This window comes from Rhinatrema bivittatum, chromosome 4 (assembly GCF_901001135.1).
Source record: "Rhinatrema bivittatum chromosome 4, aRhiBiv1.1, whole genome shotgun sequence".
Lineage (NCBI taxonomy): Eukaryota > Metazoa > Chordata > Amphibia > Gymnophiona > Rhinatrematidae > Rhinatrema > Rhinatrema bivittatum.
The window spans coordinates 229883176-229906725 of record NC_042618.1 but is presented as its reverse complement, the minus strand read 5'-3'; the positions used below and the strand labels follow the sequence as shown (position 1 = coordinate 229906725).

The window sequence follows — 23550 nt, the reverse complement described above, 5'->3', positions numbered from 1 at the left end:
GGTCAGGGGTTGAGCATGGGCTCGAAGCTATTGGTGTCAGAAGAGGCGCACAGAGTGTAACACTCAGAGGCGAGTGAGCATTTAGTCTGTTGCCAAGCTTGTACAGCCTGATACATGGAGATATGAATCAGGCCCCAGCAAGTGGTGGCAGGCATACCCAAGGTGAGGTCTAAGGAGTCCAAAGTCTTCACCTATACTAAACACCTCCCCCGCGAGTTGAGCCCTTGGATTCTGAGGGTTGGCAGGACTTGGAAGAGCCAAGGAGGGCAAGCCAGATACAAGGGCCAGGCAAGGGTTGGGACAGTTGGAGAATAAGCAGTTTGAGTCAAGGAAATAGTCTCGAGAAAGAGAAACAGACAGGATCAAGGAGGAGCAGGGCAGGCACTGGAGATAGGGAGGAGAGAAGATGTGGATCAGGGGGTCAAGAAAAGACACACTATTACATGACTAGGTGGGCAGAGACATAGGAATATGACAAGGCAGGAAAGCGGGAAGACATGGGAACACGGCAACCAAATACCAGCAGCAAATGCAGAGGAACCTGTTGCTGAAGTATTGGTATGATGCAGGGCTAGCCCTAAAATACTTGGAGGGTGGTGTCATCAGTGTACCATTCAACATCTCCCGCTGGAGGCCCTTTAAATTGGAGTGTCGCATGCATGCCTAGAAAGAGACGTGGTGGAATTGGGATGCCCTCATGTAGCTGTGCGGCCTACATAGCCCAGAGCCAGGAGGAGCAGCGGTAAGGGAATGCTAGCTGCAGTAGAATGTCATGGCCAAGGGAACATTACATAGTGGAAGTCACTTTAATGGCAAGAGGGACCCCCTTCGGGGTCATCACCTTTGGAACTGAAAAGATTGGTGCCACTTGTGCAGGGTCCCACTAGAGCAGGCCCCTCTTCAACTCCAAAACAAGATGTAGCCTTAATGCAGGTACCATTTTTATTTATGGTACAGAAGGTCCCCCATTGTGCCAAGTTATCTGTTTTACCTAGGGACAACCAGGGCACTGTCTGTCACTTTAACATTTACAATCCAAGGCATAATAGACCATTGCGCTGTGACACAGGAGTAGAGTACTTCAGCATGTAAGTTCAAGAGTCTGTGATGAATGTCATGTTATATAAGGAAATTTAGTACCATCTTTGGAGTGGAGTGCTAATTTTCAGGAATTGTTGGCATAACCAGCGTGGAGTATGTCTAAGCTGGCTGTTAAAGTAGTAGCTTTGACACAGCTCTTTATTAGCCTTGCCACCAATTTGGCATGAAGAGAAATCTATGTAGGTTTTTGAGGAAGACTTATTTTTTCCAACTCTAGCTTACAGTCCCCCCAACCAATGGAGGCTCAGCTAGCCTTTGTCTCCTTAATCCCTGAAAACAGGAAGAGGAAGTTAGTCTTTTGTGTCTAAGATGGAGGAAATTTTTCCTCATAGCAGGATTGCTCCAAGTTCCACTCTGGTGCATACTTCAAGCAAGAGTTGTCAGTATTGGGAGCAAGTCCTCACCATGATGTAGTAGATTCTCCTCGTTTATGGGGGTCTCTTCATGGATATAAAGGTGAAATGGTCTTTATCTGGTGTGAGTTCCTCTGAATGTATCCCTTTCAGGCCAGCAGAGGTTTCTGCCTCAGGCAGGCACCTCCATCACTGCGGGTCATGGCTTAGTGTTCCCCCATGGTCAAGAGATGACTCCAGCAAAATTCCATCTGATCCCCTTCCATACCTGCCTCAGCATATTTCCCAACTGGCGGGATCTCTTCTACAGATTCTTGATTAAGTTGGCAAAGATTCTAAACATCAGTGTCAGGAAGAAAACTGAATTGAGAATGGCCATCTTTGGGCTCCTTCAGTTTCTGCATTTCCAATGGATTTAGCAGATACCTGGTTCACAATTTTCTCCGGGACCTTCAAATGAGGATTTGGCAAATGCCTGCATCATGCTTTCCAGTGAGCTGGAAACTGAACTTGAAATTTCAGGCTGCTCTAGGTTTTGGAGCAGTCTAGCTATCGCACTACTCAGTGGTAGTTGAATCAATGTTGAAGTGTATTAAGCATACCTATGATCACTCCAATATGCCTCTGAGAGAGGACTTGTTAGGTGTTACTCTTTTGTCAAAAAGGTCTTCCAGAGCTCTGTTGGATGTCTGGATTGTGGCTCACTAATTATATAGTGCAGTATCTGTGTGAATGTGTCTGAAAGCTAAAATCCTTGATGGAATTGTCGAATCCAGAGCAGGTAGACATCTGGACTGTAGAAGATGCAGTAGAATGTGAGAAACATCTTATCCAGTCCTTTTATGAAGCTTTCAATACCACAGCCAGAACTTTGGCAGCTGCCATTTGGGTCCTGAGATTCACATGATTGTGAGTTAATGGTCTCCAAGAAGATATGCATAATCATCTCGTAGATGTGCCCTTTATGGAGGACAATCTGTTCAGAAATAGTTAAAGCATTCATCCATCCTACAATCATCAGCTGCAGCAGAGGACTTGCCAGCTCCTGCCAGATGCCACTACTCATACAAGCAGCTGGTCTTCCAAAGATACATCTTTCACTCTTTTCAGCGTCATCATGCTCCACTTTCTACGGCAGCAGCAACTTCCTGCTCATGGACGTCAAAGGGAAAGGTGTCAGCCTAAGCCAGGTACATGATTTTAATGATGTTGAGGCCTGCCTCACCACTATCTCCAGTGGGGAAAATGATCCAAACCTTCTTCCTGGAATGGCACTGGGTTACAAAGGACTGGTGGGTCTGAAAATTGTGGAATATAGCTACTGCTTGTGCTTCTCTTGCCCTCCTCCAACCCAACAGATTTTGGCAGGATGAATTGGGATGGGCCCATCACCAGTCGACTTTCCAGGTATGGGAACACACAAACTCTGCCAATGAAGCTGTGCTCCTACCACTGCTAGGTACTGCTAGGCACTGCTGCAGTTGGAAGTGGAGTTACTGCAGAAGGAAACTGTATTTATACTATCCCAGGAGTGTGGCCATGGCTTTTATTCCTGGTATTTCCTAATCCCCCTAAGAAATCTGGAGCATTAGGTCTGTACTGGATTTGCACGGCTAACCCAGCTGCTGGTTTGGGAGAGGTTCAAGATAAGCTCCCTCAAGACTATTCTTCCTTTCGTTGAATGTGAGCCTGAATCCAAAGGACACATGTGCACATCCCCGTTCATCCTGCCAGTGGAAATTCCTCAGGTTCAAAGTAAAGAACATGCACTACCAATACGCCTCTGGTCTCCAAGGCCCTGTGGGTATTCACACAATGCCTAGCAGTGGTAGGAGCACAGCTTCATTGGCAGAGTTTGTGTGTTCCCATACCTGGAAAGTCAACTGGTGATGGGCCCATCCTCCTCAAGGGTTCTAGAATCCTTTAAGAAGACCATATGGTTTCTCTAGTCCTTTAGTTTCCTGGTCAAATTCGCCAAGTTGAACCTGTTTCTGATTCAGGGTATCCAGTTTAGGAGCCTACATAGAACTCAAGAAAAAATATTTTTCCTGGATGAAACTGCTGCATCGCTGAAGAACCTTGTAAGGTGTCTTTTTCACGAAGACCAAGGGTCAATAAAGTTGGTTTTGATCCTCCTCAAACACATGGCTGTTGTGCATGTGCACATGTGAGGCCTTCAGTGGGATCTTTGAAACCATTGGGATTAGCTCTATCTGTCTTTATCTCATCAAATCTGTGACCTCAGGACGAGAGCATTCCTAATGTGGTAAATGAATACAAAATTTCTAAAGATGGGTCTCTTGCTATACTCCAGCATCAAGTGACTGTCTATCAATGCTCCACCAGGGGTAGAGGGCACACACTAGTGTGCCATGAATATCAAGGGGCTGTGGTCCTCAGTGGAGAGTGATCTATAGATTGACCACCTGAAGATGCAATCCATTCATTATGCACTCTCACCTCCTCTTGTGATAGAGAATCTTGATCCCGATGGACAGTGAGGTGGCCATGTTCTAAATAAACAGGGTGGTACTAGCTTTTATATTCTCTGCCAGGAGGCCATTTACATCTGGTCATGGGCAGGTCGTCACAATGATCATCTACAGGTAATTTTACCTTCTAGGAATTCAGCATACATTGGCAGACCTTAGCAGTGTGTTGCTACTGCATGAGCGGGCCTTGGGTCAAAGAGTTGTCGAATTGTTCAGTTACTGGGGAAAGCTGGTGACCAAATCCTTCACCTCAGAAGGCAACGGGAAGGTTTTCTGCTCCATGTATCAGAGCAAGTACAGATCTCCTGCTGATGCTTTTCTACTAAGAAGAAACACTGGTCTACTTTATGCATACCAACAGATTCCTAATTTCTAGGACTGTTCAGAAAGTCCTTCAGGACAGGGCAAGGCTCATCCTCATTGCACCAGCCTGGCTATGGTAAGTGTAATTGGCATACCTTGTCAATATATCAGTGCAGTATTCATTTCTGTTGAGGATATCTCTGATCCTCGTCATGCTATTGAACCCTGACATCTCTGGATCTCATGGTATGGATGTTGAATACGCAGTAGACTCCTCTCTACTCCTTCTGAAGAAAATAGGTAATGTACTGAACTAGGAGATTCTAGAGCTTCAAGTGGAAGAGATTCTTTACTTGTTCTGAGCCCAGCCATCTAGATTCCTTCTCATGTGTCCCGAGGGACTTGCTTCAGTATTTATTCTTCCTTTCCTCCTCAGACAGTAGCACCTCTTCATTCAAAGTTCATATTAGTGCCATTGTGGCATATCATGAGCAGGTGGAAGAGGCTTCAATCTCTCTCCACCAATTTGGTATCTAAATTTATGAAAGAGTTGTTGTACTCCAGGCCTCTGTTGTGGTAAAACTTCCAGTGCCCAGGGATCACAGTGTAGTACTAGCTCAACTCATGAAACCACCTTTCAGAGTTCTTGTCAGTGGGCTTGACGTTTCTCACATGGGGGTCGATGCAATATTAAAAGCGGAAAGCGAGCGCTGACTTTTCAGCGCATGCATGGTGTCCGCAAGGGGGGTCACCATACAATAAACAAATTAGGGGGGTCGTGCTAGCAAGGAGGCGCTAGGGTCGCTTGCGCGACCTTAGCGCCTCTTTGCTAATGCGACCCCCATGGTTACCAACGGTCTGCCAATTATGAACACTGCCGATAAACTCAGCATCGGTTTTCATAACTGCAGTCCGCCAGTTATGAAAACCGACGCCAAGCATATCTGCGTCGGACTTCAAAGTGGCCGGCAGAGGGGTTTTTTCTTTTATTTTTAACTTTTAAAGAAGTACAGAAAAGCAGTTTTTTCTGCTTTTCTGTACTTCAATGCGCTCAGCTATTAACACCTGCTCCAGGCAGGCGTTAATAGCTGAGCGATAAATGTGCATCTGAGATGCACATTTATTTTTTTGCATTTGGAGTGAATGAGCAATAGCCTCATTACCATGAATTTGCATGTGATGAGCGCTATCTCATTCACTCCGCGTCAGACGCACGTTAAATAGGCGCTAATCCCCCTATTGCATTAGGGGGTGGATTAGCGCCTAATTAATCCGCGTCCAACTGCGGGTTACACAGTGCGCTCGGCCCCTTGGAAAATTGTTTCTCTTGTAGTCACTTTGGCTTAAAGAATGCATGAATTGCAATCTGTAGTTGCCTACTCGCTATTCCTACAGTTTTTCACAATAGGGTGATTTTGCATACTTGCCCTAAGTTCCTTCCAAAAAATGGTATCTTTATTCCACATTAATGGGCGGATTGGCCTGTCAGAGGCTCGGGCATCCCATGATGAGCCAGTCACTCTGGTCACGTGGTTTTCTCTCCTCAGCTCCCAAAGACAGGCCATGGCAGAACCCATTCTGCAATGGCCCAAAGAAAGGCCCAGTGGCACCACAGCAGAACCCGTCCTGCCGCAGCCTGAAGAGAGGATGGTGGTGCCCATTCCACCATGCCCTGAAGCGAAGCTGGTGGGGCCATGGTAGATCCCAAACCACTGTGGCCCGAAGAGAAGTAGAGACACTGAGTGTGAGCGTGTGTGTGAGAGAGAGAGGTGGAGAGTGTTTGAGAGCATAGGCCTGTGTGTGAAAGAGATGAGAGCCTGTGTGTGTGTGTGAGCCAAGTGTCACATAAGGCTCTCATATATACGTGTGTGTGTTAGAGCCTATGTGTGTGGTGTGTATGAAAAAGAGAGAGCATGGGTAAGAGAGCCTGTCAGAGAGCTTGTGAGAGTCTGTGAATATGTGTAAGGGAGCTTGTGAAGGAAAGTATGTGAGTGAGAGCCTCTGTGAGGGAGGACGGGAAGAAAACAGAAGGAGAGAGAAGAGATCCTTAAAAACGAATTAGGACAAGACAAGCAAGGGAAAGTGGGGAAAAAAGAAACTGGGACCAGCCCATTAGAAAAATAAAAAGATAGATGATAAAGATTTTTTAAAAATTGAGTGTTTTTAGGATTTGGAATATACCATTTTTGAGTATGTGCATTTCTTATATTTTTGTTTCCCTCTTTCTTTAGAGTTCCACTGTTCAGTCTAGTTTCTTGGGCTTTCTGTTTGTTTTGTTTGCATGTTTGTTTTTAATTTGTAGTCCCTTATTTCTGTATTAGGTAAGGGTCTGTCTGTGTTCTGCATGTATGATTGAGGTGCAGTATTTCTGTTAACGTGTAGTTTATCTGTAAAGATTTGTAGAGATCCGGCTTGTTCTTTTACCCCAGTAAGTGGTAAAAGGGCTAGAGTAATATTTATATTGCTGCCTTTTCATAGATAAGATAGCTGCTGTTTGAGTGCTGTTGTATGGTATGAAAGTTCTAAGTGTCTCTCTTGATTGGTTCTGATACTTTACAAAGTGTTTAGCAGTGGAGGGATTTTTTTTTTTTTTTTTTTATCGAGGTGACACCAGAATTTTTTTTTTTATGACTATCCTAGTTCTGCTCTGTACCTGTTGCAAATCTTAAATTCTTATAATTATGGTTATTGTTGTTTTATTCTAGTTGTGTTCCCTGCCTTTCTGAAGAAAGAATTCATAAAAGAATACACTATTTGTTTTATTACATGATTTGATTGGATTTGATATTTGTTGTGTCCTTTGCTTTTTTTCATGATATTCTTGTGTGTATATAAACTGTGATATTTATTTTATATTTAATACAGCAAGGCTTCCCATACCTGTCCTGGGAACCCCACAGCCATTCAGGTTTTCAGAATATAAATGAATATGCATGAAATAATTTGCATATCATGGAGACTCAGCGGGATCCCCAGGACAGGTTTGGGAATCACTTACTCTTAAAAAATTATTTGATAAGAGTACAACTAATAAGGCTCTGACCTCAATGCTTACTGCCCACCCATGTTAACCTTGTTGCCCCCCCCCCCCCCCCCCAAAAAGTTTCTTTTCTGGCTACACCACTTTCTGTGAGAGTGTGTAAGCAAGCACATTCGTGTGTGTGTAAATGAGAGAGAAGAGGAGGAGTTTGTATAGATAAAAGTGGCTGTCTGTGTCTGAAAGATTGTATGTGTGTGTCTGACACTGGCTGGCAATATAGTTGTCTCAATTGGCAACTGGTTCAAAAGCTGATTGATTGGCAAGAAATTTTAACACTAGACCAGGAATGCAGGATAGATGGAGATAGAGATATATAAATAGATGTGGTTGAGGCAGGGGCATAGCGTCCATAGTGCATAGTGGTGCACAGGCACCATCAACTTTAAATAGGGTTGTGCCATGCACCACTGACTTTAGACACTATTAGTAGCAGTGTTCTTTCTAAGCCTCATGGGTGCTGCTGTGCACATCCTCCACCCCTCCAACCTCCAGTGCAGATTGACAAACTGAAGAATTGTAAATCACTTGGACTAGATGGTTCTGAAAGAACTAAAAAATGAAATTTCAGACCTGTTTCAATTCATTTGTAACCTATCATTAAAATCATCCATTGTATCTGAAGATTGGAAGATGGCCAAAGTAACCCCGATATTTAAAAAGGGCTCCAGGGGTGATCTGGGAACTATACACTGGTGAACCTGACTTCAGTGCCGGGAAAAATCATGGAAACTGTTATAAAGAATAAAATCACAAAACATTTAGATAGACATGGTTTGATAGGACACAGCCAGCATGGATTTACCCAAGGGAAGTCTTACCTCACAAATCTACATTTTTTTGAAGGGATGAATAAACATGTGGAAAATGGTGAACCAGTAGATGTAGTGTATTTGGATTTTCAGAAGGCATTTGACAAATTCCCACTTGAGGCTTCTAAGGGGGATAAGAGGCGGTTCTTTTGTGGATTGCAAGCTGGTTAAAAGACAGGAAACAGAGTAAGATTAAATGGTCAGTTTTCACAGTGGAAAAAGGTAAATAGTGGAGTGCCTCAGGGATATTTTGTATTTGGACCAGTGCTTTTTAAAATATTTATAAATGATCATGAAAGGGTACAAGAAGTGAGGTGATCAAATTTGCGGATGACACAAAATTATGTAGAGTAGTTAAATCTCAAGCGGATTGTGATAACTTGCAGGAGGACCTTGCGAGACTGGGAGATTGGGTTTCCAAATGGAAGATGAAATTTAACGTGGACAAGAGCAAAGTGATGCATATAGGAAAAAATTACCCTTGCTGTAGATACAAAATGTTAGGTTCTATCTTAGGAGTTACCAGCTAGGAAAGAAATCTAGACGTCATAGTGGATAATACATTAAAATCGTCAGCTCGGTGTGCTGTGGCGATCAAAAAAGCAAACAGAATGTTAGGAAGGGAATGGCAAATAAAACGATGGTTGTCATAATGCCTCTGTATCGCTCCATGTTAAGACTGCATCTTGAATACTGTGTCAGTTCAGTTCGCTGCATCTCAAAAGAGATATACTTGCATTGGAGAAAGTGCAGAGAAGGGCGACCAAAATAAGGGGCATGGTACGGCTGCCCTATGAGGAAAGGCCAAGGAAGTTAGGGCTGTTCAGTTGGGAGAAGAGAGGACTGAGGGGGAGATATGATAGAGGTCTACAAAATCATGAAAGGACTTGAACAAATTAATGTAAATGTTATTTACTGTCTCAGATAATAGAAGGACTAGGGGGCACTCCATGAAGTTAGCAAGTAGCACATTTAAAACAAATTGAAGAAAATTCTTTCATTCAGTGCATAGTTAAGCTCTGGAATCATTGCCAGAGGATGTGGTTACAGCAGTTAGTGTAGCTGGGTTTAAAAAATGTTTGGATAAGTTCCTAGTGGAAAAATCCATAAACTGTTAAGCAATAGTAACTTGAGATTTATTTAATGTTTGGGTACTAGCCAGGTATTTGTGACTTGGATTAGCCCCTGTTGGAAATGGGATACTGGCCTTGATAGACCCTTGTTCTGACTCAGTATGGCATATCTTGTTCTTATGAAGTAGGGTGACCATCGGGAGAGGCTGGCATTCTCAATAGTCAATCAGTGGTGCCCCCATGTAGCACCACCAATTAGCTTCCTTCAAGCTGGCATGGCTGCATAGCCGCAGCAGGAAAAATAAAGAAGCATGTCTTGTCTGCCCTAAGCGCATGTTTTTCTTTGTTGCCGAGCACTGCTGAAACTCCGCTCTGCATTCTGGCTCTCTTGGAGTCCAGTTTACCACTCCTCACTTGCTACCAGGCCTGGTTCTAGCAAGTGTGCAAATCGTGCAATTGCATGGGGCAGCACACTTGGGTACGGCAGTAGGTCCAAAAAATGAAAATGAAAGAGGGCTCCTATCCCACCAGTGGCGAAGAAAAGAAGAGATCTATGAGGCTACCTGTGAACCCCATCCCACCGGCGGTGAAGAAAGGAAGAGGCCCATGCACGATGCGACCAGGAGAAGGAAGGAATCGTTCAGCTGCTTCTACTCTTGTGCTGGCCTGGCGATTTAAAAAAAAATAAAAATTGCGAGGCTATCACGTCCTTTATGTTGATCTCGCAATGCACAAGATAAGCATAAAGGTAGTGCTAGCAATGGAAGGGTAAGGAATGATTGAGAGAGACTGGAAAGCGGGTGAAAGGTAGTGGTAAAGGATTCAGGGTGGTGTGGAGGGGAAATGGGGAAAGGGATGGATCTGTGAAGGTAGTGATAGAGGGTGAGAATGGGCTGGGTATGTGGTGAAAGAGGGATAATAGAAAGCCGGTAGTGGGTAAGAGACAGAAGAATGAATTGGAGGCTAGGGAAGGAATGAGTGACATAAGGAGCAGGGACTGGTGAGGGGATGAGAGCATAGGAAAGTAGATGAGAATAGAGTGAATACAGAGGATAGTGGGAATGGGTGAAAGGCAAAGGGGAATAGGATGATGGAGAAGGAGTGAAAGGGGAATGGGAGGGCTAGAGGGAGGTTATGGTAGGAAATGGAAAACAGAGGTGAAGAGAGAGACTGAGGACTGACTGGATAGAGAAGGGGATAGAGGGGGAGGAGTAAAATTAGTGGCATTGTCACGGGGTGGGCTGTGGCCCATCCATTTTGTACTCAGGCCCAACCAATCAGCATTGCCTGGCACTGAGAAGAGGAGGCCCGTCGCAAGGCTGTCTCGGAGCTCATCCTGTGTGGCCCAAGAAGAGGCCAGATGCAGGGCCGTCACTAAGCTCAACTCGTGCAGGGCCATCATGGAGTTCATCCTGTGCGGCCCGAGAAGGAGGCCTGTCGCAGCAAGGAGACCCAGGAGAGAGAGAGAAGGAGAGCCGTGATAGTATGTGGGAGTGAGAAGCCTGTGTGTGTGTTTGTATGAGAGAGTGTGGGAATGAGAAGCCTGTGTGCATGTGTATGTAAGAGAGCATGTGGAGTGGAGAGCCGGTGTGGGTGTGAGATAGAGTATGTGTGTATGTGGGCATGAGATGTGAGAGAGAGCAAGCATGTAGAAGTGGGAACCTGTGTGTAAGAGTATATGAGAGTGAGAGCCTGCATATGAGAGTGGGATCCTGGGTAAGAGAGAGTGTGTGGAAGTGGGAGCCTGTACAAGGGAGGAAGGAATGAAGACAGGCAAAGAGCAAAGAAACAAAGAATAAGAGACCTTGAGAAAGGAATTAGGAAAAGACAAAGGGAAAAAGACTGTGACCAGCTAATTAGAAAAGGTAAAAAAAAATTTGACTTTCAGTGATTGAAATATACTTTCTTTGGGAATGTGTATATTTTATATATTTGTATTTTACTTTTTCTTCAGTATTCCATTGTTCAGAGTCTGGTTTCTTGGGTTTTCCATTTCCGTCTTGTCTGCATGTTTCTGTTTCTGATTTCTAGTTTCTTATTCTGTATTAAGTAATTAGGTAATTTATAGTTTCTTATTCTGTCTGTGTTGCGCATGTGTGACAGAGGTGCTGTATTTCAGCTAGCGTGTATTTTCTCTGTAGGGATTTGTAGCAGTCTGGCTTGTTTGCCCAGTATGTGGTATATTGGTGTTCTAGGGCCTGTTGTAATGTTTACATTGCTGCCTTTTCATAGATAAAGTTGTTGCTGTTTGAGTCCTGAGAGTTACTGCTGTTGTGGTATGGCAAGGTTCTACATGATGTTTTATTATATTTTTGTAGGGGTTTGTATTACTTCACAAAGTGCTTGACAGTGGAGGGAGTTTTTGTTTTGCTGTTTGAGGTGACACCAGAATCTGAATAAATATATTTTTAAATGTTGGGTTATAGTATGAAAAATCCTAGTTCTGCTCTGCATCTATTGCAAATCTTAAGTTATAATTATTGCTGTTTTATTTTAGTTATGATATATTCTGCATTTTTGGAACAAGGATTCATAAAAAAATACATTGATATTTGTTTTATTACATGATTGAATCTGATGTTTCTGTGAAGTGTTCTTTGTTTACTTGTTATATTATATTGTTGTGTATTTATAAACTGTGGTACATATAAAATAAGTACAGAACAATAAGCTATTTTTAATGTTAAGTGCTTGAAACTATTTTAATGTATGACTCATGCATGATGGCTGTTGGAGACTACAAAGAAATCTATTGTCAGGTGCATTCTAAGGTATTATTTGATAAGAGTACAACTAGTAGGACTCAAACCTATGTCTACTGCCCACCCATGTTAAACTTGGGCCTCCCTAAAAATTATTCTGGCTATGTCACTGGGTAAAATGGAATTATTAGTGAATAGAAAGACAAAACAGAGGGAAATGGAGGAAAAGATGAAAGGGAAGGACCAATGTTGAAGACAGATGTAGGGTAAGAAGGGAAGAAGACAGGAGGAGAGATGAAATGGAACATGGAATGGAGACTTGAGAGACTTAGGACCAAGTCAACCACAACAATAAAATGCTCAGAACAATAAAGACAGAAAATATTTTATTTTCAGTTTATAAAGAGTGGAATTGTCAGACTTGGGAATGTGCATTTCTTACATCTTTGCATTTTGCCCATTTCAGGAAGAAATGTATTTATTTCTTTTTCTCTAATGTTGCACTGAAGTCAGGCTTCTCAGGGATTCCATTTATTTGTCTGCATTTTTCTGTTCTTAGTTTGTGATCCCTTATTTTGTATTAGGTAAGGGTCAGTTTATGTTCTTTGTGTGATTGTGAGCAAGGTGAGGAATTCTGCTGGCATGTAGTGTCTAGCTTGTTCTCTTTTTCCAGTAGGAAGGTGTAGTGGTGTTCCAAGACCTATAGTAATATGTTCAGTGCTACCTCTTCCTAGATACATTTGCTGCTGTTTGAGTCCTGGGAGTGAGTTTATGGTTTGGCTGGCTTTTTATATAGGTTTTGAGTGTCTTTTTTGAAGGATTTTGTTACTTCACATTGTTTCTGACAGTAGATATTCATGTGTCTGTTACTGAGGTGACAACAGAATTTGAATTTTTTTGGGGGGTATGATGAGTTTGAAGTCCTCTGTCTTAGAAAGTGTTTCCCTTTTGGGTACCTTAGCAAGGGTGAGGGGGGCCTTCTCATCCCATCCCTCAACTCAGGCATCCCTCAACTTGGTATCACTACTGATAAAGTAAAGCTCTACTTCTGCTCTGGACTGCCAACACTCTGATCTACCTCCCGTGGCCTGATGTCATCATCAAAGGCCAGGTTGGTGTCTCTGCAGGAGTATATATACTGTGACATCAGCTTGCTCTGTCTCCATCTGCTGGCAGGGGAGCATAACCCAATGGTCCTGAGTCCATCTGTCTACACTAAGAAAACGAAATTATCAGGTAAGTAGTAATATCTCCTTTTACTATAGACAGTAGGATAAATCAGCCTTTCTTAATACCTGCCTGCCTCCCTGAAGAGTTGACTACCTCACTAAAACTTTAAGCTCTGGAAGTGACTGATAGGTTTATGAGGCAGTGTGTGTGGAAACTCACCCATGCTCAGTTAAGTTTTACTGAGTTTGAGAACTGGGTCTGTGTCAGTGCTGTCAGATGGTATTACACACACAATGGCTAATTTATCCTGCTGTATTTGGAGAACCCTGTTTAGAAGTACGAAAACTTTTTTTCTTGAGACATCTGGATGTACCATCTTGCGGAGGGGGGAGAGAAGTGGAGGGTTGCAGCAAGACTGACCAGGGAGAAAATGGAGAAAAATGACACAAAATATGTATCTGTTAGGAATTGGCACTTAAGTCTCAGTAAACAGGTCCAGGATTAAATGGGCATAGAATTCATATTAGTCTCTCAACCCTTTACAGCTGATACACCAGACTAGAGGGTTCATGCAAATGGGTGGTGCAAGTGCCCCTGCCAGTGTAGTGCCAGGTTTATGTGTAAATGAAGGATATGGGTTTCTTTGCTAGTCATTTACCCTCCACAAGCACCAGTTTCAACAGGAAACACAATCTTCTGAAATTAAATACAAAAAAAAAAATGTAGTACCATAATTGATATAATGTAAGTTGGTATTTATTAAACATTTTTTGTTTCTTTCCCTTTACAACATAAAAATATTAGTTGCTGCTTGTCCTGCTGAACAGCTGCCACAGGTGGAGGAAGTGTTGAAGTGTATCCCGGGAGTACGGAAAGAAATGCACCCAAATCTGCTACCTCATTCAAGAGTCCTAGAAACCGACCACGTCAGCCAGTGCTCACCACAGGAAAGGGAGTCTAGGAACTGGGCAGCTGATCTCTCTAGGGCAGAAAGGGACAAACCTCAGCCTGTCAAGAACTGCAAGAGAGAACCGGGTGCCGAGGGTAAAGGCCCATGCAGCAGCAGCTCCCTGCAGCAGCCCATGAAAGATAACCACATGCTGGAGCGTGAAGGGCCTTCGTCTGCATCTGATACCAGCGAAAGCTCCCCAAGTGGCTGCGAGGAAGAAGAGGCTGCTGATGCGAAGAAGCCACCAAATGGAGATGGAGAGACCTTGTCTGAAGCTACTCTGACCTGTGCTGGCCCAAACAAAAGTACTCCCAGTATGGACACAAGCCCCCTGTCTGACTCTGCTGTGAATCATTTCCCCCCCTTGTTTATGCCTAGCATAGAGTATCCAAAGTCAGGACGTTACCATGTTAACCCAGGACTGCAGACTTTCAGCCCAGGTATGAGAAAACCTCCCCCTATATCTCACCCACAGCATTTTTCTCCTCAGGGATTTCTGCCCAATCACCCCAAACTCCACCCTGGTGTTTTCCCTCGTTACCATCACCACCAGGGTGTGTCATACCCTTATCAGTCACCTCCGCCACCTCAGCCTTCATATCACCACTATCAGAGACCTTCGTACTATTCCTGCCCACAGGGTTACCCAGACTGGCAAAGGCCTATGCAACCTCCACCACCCTCTGCTGGCCACCTGCCCACTCAACCAGCACCTTTACCAAGACCACCTTTCCTCAGTCAGGGAGCTCCAGCTAGTTTACAGGGCTGTGAGATATCCGGTGCTACTCTGGCGTCTCCTGGCCCAATGGATGGCAAGCCCATAGCAACACTGAATGAACAGCAGGACATAGGGCTGGAGGCGAAATCGCCTGGATCACAGGAGAGGCCAGAAAGCCCAAAAGAGTTTCTTGACCTGGATAACCACAATGCAGCCACTAAGAGACAAAGTGCTATGGCGGCTAGTGACTTAATATATGGTGCTCCTATGCTGAATTCCGGCATGTGCTTCAGTGCCACTGGTTTTCCATCTCATAGCTCAATGATGCAGGCATCTCCCTATGCATCTCAGCATCCTTCTGGTCCCTTCCAGCCTAGATCTTATTCATCCCCGTCTGCTGCCCACCAGCCATACCATCCGCCTCCAAGTCAGATGAATGGCCTTGCTCAAGAGGGACCAATGTATCGCTGTCTTGAAGAAAACAGGGGTCATTTTCAGGCTATTATGATGGAGCAGAGGGGCAGTATGGGGCTGTTCCAGGATATCTATCGACCAGTTGGGTAAGTGCCTTCACTGTGTGGAAATCCAAGTGACTGAAAGCCATTCTTATATCTATGACTGTTACTGAGCTGGGAGACTGGGAAAGAGGATGTCATTGGTTGACAGCAGATATTGGAGGTTTTAAGCAACAGATGGGGGTTAGAGCACAGTGGGTGGGAGAGAGGGAGCTCCTTTATTTTAGGGTAGATAAAATTACCATTTTCCTGAAATGAGCCTGTAAAAAAAAAAAAAAAAAAATCTTTTCATTTGTGATTCTCATTAAGAATTTAAATGTGGAGAATGGGGAATTGGGGACAGATCCATGCTGAATATGCAGAGGCTGGGACAGTACTGGTTGTATGGACAAAGTTTAAAAAATAAAGTATAGAGGAGATATAGTTTTGAATCTCTATTCTTTTTTTTTTCTTTTTTTTTTTTAATTAGCTCCACATTTTCATAGTTTTTTTTTTTTGCTGATTTTTGTTGAGGTCCATATTTAGCTGCTGTGCGGCTCTGCTAGTTAGCTGGATAAACGTATCCAGCTGAATATATCCAGCTATCTTAAAGTTAGTCGGATAAGTTTATCCAACTAACTTCAGGACAGGTGTATGGGCCAACCAGTGGGGCCGATGCAATACAGTACGCTCACACGAGTGCACTGTTTAACCCGCTGTCAGATGCGGGTTAAATAGGAGCTAATCGCCCTAGTGCAATAGGGGGATTAGCGCCTATTTAACCCTCGTCCAATGTGGAGTGAATGAGAGAGCGCTCATCACATGCAAATGCCTGTGAATAAGGCTATTACTCATTCACTCCGCATTCAAAAAAATAAATGTGCGTCTGAGGCGCACATTTATTGCTCAGATATTAACGCCTGCCTGGAGCAGGTGTTAATAGCTAAGCGCATGTAAAAGAAGCACAGAAAAGCAGAAAAAAATGCTTTTCTGTACTTCAGTAAAAAAAAAAAAAAAACAAACAAAAAAATACCTCGGCAGAGCACAGAGTTTTTGAAGACCGCAGATAAACTCTGCGTCCGTTTTTATTACTGGCAGACGGCCGGTTATGAAAACCGATGCAGAGTTTACCGGCGTCGGTCTTCATAACCTGCAGCCGACGCGGGGTCGCGTTAGTAAGGAGGCGCTAAGTTCGCGCAAGCGACCCTAGCACCTCCTTGCTAGCGTGACCCCCTAATTTGCCTATTGTATGGTGTCCCCTTTGCAAGCGCCAGCCATGCGTGCGTTAAGAAAGCGGGCGCTGAAAAGTCAGCACCTGCTTTCTGCGAAAATTATTGCATCGGCCCCAGAGTTAGACAGATAAGTTATCTGGCTAACTCAACTCTTCCTAGTTTTGCTTATACTCTTCCCACCACTTAACCAAATGAGTATTTATCCAGCTAAGTGGTAGCCACTGACCACGACCAAATACTTAAACTGTGCCACTTAGCCAGATACTTCTGAACTTATCTAGCTAAATGACTCTGAATAACGGTCTTATTGTGTGTTACATTTTGGTTCATTTAAAGTTAATTTAAGCTAACTTTTGTCCCTACTCGCAGCAAAATTAAAATTTGCCAGGAACAAGACTGTATTTCATATTTTAGGATAGTGCGCTTGGTTTTAGTTTAAACAACTTGTGTAATGCTTAGGACTGCTGGAAAAAATGTGAATGCAATGAAGTTTCAAATTCTGCATGTTTTTGGTGACTTTATTTTTTCCAAGTTCTCACTTCAACAAAAATGTTTTCTGGAGGTTTTTTTTTTTTGTTCAGGTTTTCTGTATTTTGGGAAGCTTCATGCATAGCGTATATTATATCAGGCTGTCAATCCCCTTCACCCCCCCATTACCCCCTCCAACATGAAGGTGAGTGGACAATTAGAGAGACTAATGTTCAGCTGTGAGGCAATTGAGTGATTCTAATCCTGAAGCAAAGAATGTATTCCAGAAGAAACTGGTCTAAAACTTAGATTGATTAGCAGCCCCGGCCCGGCAATGGGTATCTGCGATAGCATTGTGCTTTTCAGTGGCATGCAGGAGAATCACAGTTTCTTCCAGGATTTGTGGACAGTGTCTATTATGCTGTGAAAAATTTGCAGTGCTTTTATTCTCCTAGGGCAAGCAGGATGGTAGTCCTCACACATGGATGATATCATTGGAAGGAGCCCGGCACGGAAAACTTATGTCAGTTTCTGGAACTTTGACTAGGTAAACTGAGCATACCCAGCATGCCCTATATGACACGTCCACGCGGGTTCTTCTTCAGTCTTTTTTCCGTGAGCTTTCGCCTCATGGTTAAGTGAGCTCTTGGCTTTTCCTTAGAAAATTGCCTTGGAAAATTTTTCACCTGTTAATTTTGGGTTTTTTCGCATTTCCATCTACACTGGGTCCCTCTTGTTTCTGCTCCTTAGGTTTTTTTGGCATTCTTAGTAAGTTTATTTTTGCTTTTGTTCCCCCATGACCTCTGTGAAGTTGGTTTCAACTGCCAGCCATCACCGCTCTCGTTTATACCCTTCTTTTCGTTTTATCATGGTTTCATCTGGTTTTTGTTGATGCCCCCAGTGCCTGAGGGCCATGTCCATCACGGACCCTCATGAAATGTCTCCTCTGCCTGGGGTCATAACATGATGTCTGGGGTTGTCGCATGTGCATCCAGATGACCCCTAAGGGATGTCATGCTTGACTCGATAAGATACTCTTCAGGTCGAGGAAGACTGAGCCATCGATGGACCTTAGAACTGCACCGATGGACACTGTGCCATCGACATCTGTGGGGCCTTCGGTTTCGTAGATGCTACTGGTGGATAGGGGCACCGGAGACCAGCCGTGTTGTCATTCTTTGCACCGTGGAAATGCCAAGCTAAGCACCAAGGGAAGCCAAGGAAGCATCAGCACTGGTCACCTTCGATGCACAGTAATGGACTCGGGGAGGCGCCGGCTCGTGCCATGATGCTCCCGAAGCAACCCTTGTGGTAAGGAGTGCCAATCCTCCGATGCTGAGGGTTTGTTATAAATCTCCTCCTGAAGAGGGAGGAGTTAGCAATCTGTTATAAATCTCCTCCTGTAGAGGGAGGAGTTAGCAATCTGTTATCAACCTCCTGTTGCTAGGGATAGCAATCTGTAGAAACTGCTCCCCAGAGGGCAGATTTAGAGTCTGTAATAAATCACCCTGCCAAGGGGAGGAGTTGGCAATCTGTTATCAATCCTTGCTGCTAGGAGTAGCGATCAGTTATAAGTCCGCCAGTGAGTTAGCAATCTGTTACAGATCACCCTACCAAGGGGAAGAGCTAACAATTGTAATACTCCGTAGACGGAGATAATGATCTGTGGTGGGTTGGCTTCCCACAGAGTGGCAGTCTGTATAATACCACTCTAGTAGTGTAAGGAATGAACACTTAAGGTAAATTGGTGAATCCTTGGGCCGATGGCAGATGACAGCGCCCCCAGGAGGATATCCTGAGAGAGGGACCACCGGCTAGGCTGGAGTATGGAGACAAACAAAGATAGTTCTTTATTAGACAGGAAGTAGAACCACCAGAAGTGGCAGTAGTGAGCTGAAGTGCCTGGCAGGGCTGAAGTCCCTCAGATACTGGAATTGCGGTCTCTGGGTTTGCTGAGCTGTAGAGAGAGGCTATAGGTAGTGAATGGACAGGGTATGTAGGATACATAACCTGTAGTAGATGATACACTCACAATTGAAGATATCTGTAATGGCTTCTATGCAACAGAAAGTCTTCAGTATATTCAGGAACAGGAGCCGTAGGTGGGTGCTGGTTCCTATATGCAGTCTGGAATGAGAACTCACAATATCTGTGTATGGAATGGTTTCTGGAATAGAAGAGAGTCTTTGGAGGGTTTTAGGAACATAGGCCCTCGTGGAGCAAGTACCGGTTCCTATCTGCAATATGAAATAGTAGTGCAGCAGATATAGGTATGCGATAGCTTCTGATATAGAAGAGAGTTGAGAAGGGATTTAGGAACATCTGCAATAATGACTCAAGATCTCCATACCTGCTATAACGTCTTAGACAGAAGAGAGTCTTCGGAGATTAGGAACATAGGCCCTCGTGGAGCAAGTATCGGTTCCTATCTGTAATAGAACTCAGTGTTCACATCTGCGATCGCTTCCAGGCAGTAAGGAGTCTTCTGAGCATTCAGGGATGTAGGCCCTCGAGGAGCAAGTACCGGATCCCGTCTTAGCAATCTGACATCAAGAAGAGAGAGCGGGGCCCCCGAGGAGCAGGTACCCCTTGGTAAGTTTGTGGAGGCAGAGCAGCGGAGACAGAATTCCCCTTGCTAACTCGATTCGTAGTTGCAAGCAAAGACTTTTTAAAGTGGAAGCGGATGACGTCACTACGGGGGGATACCCCCGAGGTTCGCACCCTTGCCGGTACAAACTCTGGAGCGCGCGTGCGCGCCCTTATGTCATCAGGAACATGGCGGATCCGCAGCGATCAGGCCAGCCCGGGGATTCCAGTAAGAACAGCGAGGAGAAGCCGCGACAGCATCTGTTTGTCAGACCTGAAGGAGGTCGCCACCAAGGTAGAGAGGGTGGAGCGAGGGCAAGAACAGGCATGAATGCAACAGTTTGCGACAGTCTCCCCTGGTCCTGGTGCCAGTCACCGATCCACCTTGGGGATCGAGGAAGTTCTGGCCACCCTTCCTACCCTCCAAGTTGTTTTGGCATTGGCAACTTTCGAGGAAGTGCTGGAGTGGAGAGTCCAGCTGTGGTAGAACAAGCACTGCAGGGCATCGCACCTGTGCCCATGCCTGCGCTTTCCGTTCTGGAACTGCTGCTGGAATGGCTCAATATGCTCGTCAGTGCATTACTGACCCAGCTGGCATCTGTTCCCAGGAAGCCATCAATGCCTGGCAGGGCATCCATGGCCCTGCGGGACCCCATCCCTTATGGACTACAGTGAGGATGACCCCTGGAGAGATGACACTGCAGATTCCTTCTCTGAGAACTCGGAGGGTCTCCCCTCAGAGCTTTCTCCAGAGGAACTAAGGTAGTCTTCACCAGAGAACTTAACCTTCACGGGTTTTTTGAGGGTGATGGCCGAGGCCATCCCTTTTCAGTTGCTGACGGAGGAGGATGCCAGGCATAAGATGCTGGAAATCCTCAAGTTCGTGGAGGCTCCTAAGGAGATTGTGGCAGTCCCGGTGCATGAGATCCATGAGTTGCTGCTGAGGATCTGAGAACACCCCCTCACAGTACCTCCCATGAACAGGAAGGTGGATGGGGTTTACCTCATCCAGAAGGCTACCAGATTCGAAAAGCGTCAGCTGTCACACCAATCGGTGGTCGAATCCGCCTCAAGAGGGCAGAGTGCTCTCGGACCTATGCCTCGGTGCCTCCAGGGAAAGATCACAGGGTGATGGATGCTCTTGGGAGGAAAGTATTCAAAGGGGCCATGTTCATTGCCCATATTGCCTCCTACCAGCTCTACATGAGCCAATGCTAGCAGAATATCTGGAATCTGGTGCAGTAGATGGCCGAGCCTCCTGTGTCAGGAAGCAGTCCAGATCTGGTCCTGGGCCCTGACTCACGGGATGGTGCTCAGGGCCATGTATCTGGCTGGAACGGAGAACGTGATAGCGAACAGGCAGAGTTGTGCCTTCAGACACCACGAGCCGTCTCTGGACCCAGGGGGTAGTGAACCGGATTTTCCGCCTCAGGAGGAGCCCAGATGTGGATCTGTTTGCATCGTCCTGCAACAGAAAAGTGACTGAGTTCTTCTCCCTGTACAGAACAGATGGCAAACCAGCCTTGGACACCTTTGCCTGCCATTGGGGCAAGGATCTTCTGTATGTGTATCATCCAATTCCCTTAGTGGCGAAGTTTCGCTTGAAGCTTCGCGAGGACAATGATCCTTATAGCCCCTTATTGGCTGAGATAGGTCTGGCTTCCACTCCTTCTGGAGATGTTCATTTGGAAGCTGATCAGTCTGGGGACTTCCCCGAGAGCTCATCATGCAAGTCAGAGGCAGTTTGCGGCATCCCAACTTCCAGGCTCTGATGCTCACAGCCTGGATGTTGAGAGGTTAATTCTGCAACCGCTCGATCTCTGAGGATGTATCTCTGGTCCTGATGACTTCCAGAAAGCCTTCCACTAGAAAGTCCTATGGACTGAAGTGGAGGAGGTTTTCCATGTGGTGTGAGCAGAAGGCCCTGGATCCGTTCTCCTGCCCCACACAAAATCTGCTTGATTACCTTCTACGCCTATGGGAGGCTGGCTTGAAAACCAGCTCTGTTAGAGTTAATCTGAGTGTACTTGATGCATACCACCGTGGTATAGATGGCACGCTTATCTCGGTTTGTTTCATGCGGGGCCTGCTTGAATTGAAGCCTCACCTCAGGCCTCCCGCTGTGTCTTGGGACCTCAGTGTGATGATAGGTCAACTGATGAAAGCTCCTTTTGAGTCGCTATGCTCCTGTAACCTGAAGTATCTGACCTAGAAAGTCATATTTTTGCTGGTGATCACCTCAGCACTAAGGGTCAGTGAGCTCCAGGCCTTAGTGACTTATCCACCTTACACTAAGTTTTTTCATGACAGTGGTCTTGCATATGCATGCTAACTTCCTGCCTAAGGCGGTGACGGATTTCCATCTTAACCAGTCAATCATCCTGGAAACATTCTTTCCTAGGCCCCATTTGCACCAAGGCAAATGAGCACTGCACAGTTTAGACTGCAAGAGAGCCTTAGCCTTGTATCTGGAGCAGACAAAAGCCCATAGATAGTCCACCCAACTTTGATTTCTTTTTGATAGGAATAGGTTTGGAGTTGCTGTTGCCAGACGCAATCTGCTAGCCAATTGGATAGTGTCTCCTTCTGTTATGCCCAAGCAGGATTGCATCTTGGGAGTCATTTTATTTATTTATTTATTTATTTATTTAACATTTTTTATATACCGAGGTTCTGGTAACAATGTTACTAATCACTTCGGTTTACATATAACATTGAAATGACTTAACACGTGTGTCTTACAGAGAACAAGGAAAATGAGGAACTTGGAGAAAATTGAATTAAATAACACATTATAAAACATCAATTTAAATAACAGCGATCTTATAGACCAGCGATTAGAATGAATCAATCATGTAACAAGTGGTTGAAAATTGGCAGGAGGGATTTGCAATTAATTCTAGGATTATTAATCAATATGGGATAAAATGAAATTGTCCAGGAAGGGAGGGTGTTTGTAAAGTCCAACTCAGGCGTAGGCTTGTGTGAAAAGCCAGGTTTTAAGTCTTTTTTTTTAATGTGATGGGGCATTGTTCGAGCCTAAGATCTGAAGGGAGAGAGTTCCATTGGTTAGGACCTGCTGTGGAGAAGGCTCTTTTGTTTGAAGATATTTTGAGTGGAGGGGTTTTTAGAGAGCCTTTTTGCGCAGATCTCAACGGACGGGAGGATGAATGTAGCTGCAATGGGATCCTGAGGTCGAGGTATGAAGTTTTGTAAATAGATTTATGGATGGTTGAGAGGGTTTTGTAGAGGATTCTATATTTTATAGGGAGCCAATGGAGATTCTATAAAATTGGAGTTATGTGGTCCTTTTTTTTTTTTTTTTTTGCTTTAGTTAGAATCCTTTAGTTAGTCATGTCAAGGCTTATTCTGTCAGAGTTGTGGCAATGGCAGTGGCCCACTTGCGAGCAGTTCCCGTGGAGGAGATCTGCAAGGCCGCAAATTGGAACTTTCTCCACACGTTCACATCTCATTACTGTCTGGATAGGGATGGCCGACATGACAGTAGGTTCGGCCAGTCTGTCCTCAGGAATCTCTTCGAGGAATAGAACCCAATTCTCCTTGCCTAGGGCCCATTGTTTGGGTTTAGGCTTTCTCCCCTTCTGTTATCAATAGAACTGTGGTTTATGAGCCCATTGTCACCTGGTTGGTGTTGTATTGGGGAGCAGCCTGTAGCTAGGGATTCACCCATGTGTGAGGACTACCATCCTGCTTGTCATAGGAGAAAGTAGAGTTGCTTACCTGTAACAGGTATTCTCCTAGGTCAGCAGGATGTTAGTCCTCATAAAACCTGCCCACCATCCTGCAGAGTTTTTTCTTATATTATAATTCAATGTTATAAGACTGAAGAGGGACCCTACGTGGATGCCTGGTGTAGGGCATGCTCAGTGTACCTAGTCAGTCACCCATGCGTGAGGACTAATATCTTTCCTAGGAGAACACCTGTTACAGGTAACCAACTCTGCTTTGACCCCTGTTGCTTGCCATACTATGTTAAGTGTGGAAATAGTTTTATTTTACCCTGTGTTAGGGTTGGTGCATTTCAGGTGTTTATCCTGGT

At 44.8% G+C, this 23550-nt stretch overlaps 1 protein-coding gene across 1 annotated transcript in view; it reads left to right on the top strand.

The window, feature by feature from the left end:
• The window catches only part of LOC115090579 (cat eye syndrome critical region protein 2), a 394336-nt gene that overhangs the window by 344664 nt on the left and 26122 nt on the right, over positions 1 to 23550 (top strand). The window contains exon 17 of the mRNA XM_029599850.1: positions 13848 to 15270. Within this exon, the coding sequence (XP_029455710.1) occupies positions 13848 to 15270 (1423 nt within the window). The remainder of the gene's footprint in view (positions 1 to 13847; positions 15271 to 23550) is intronic.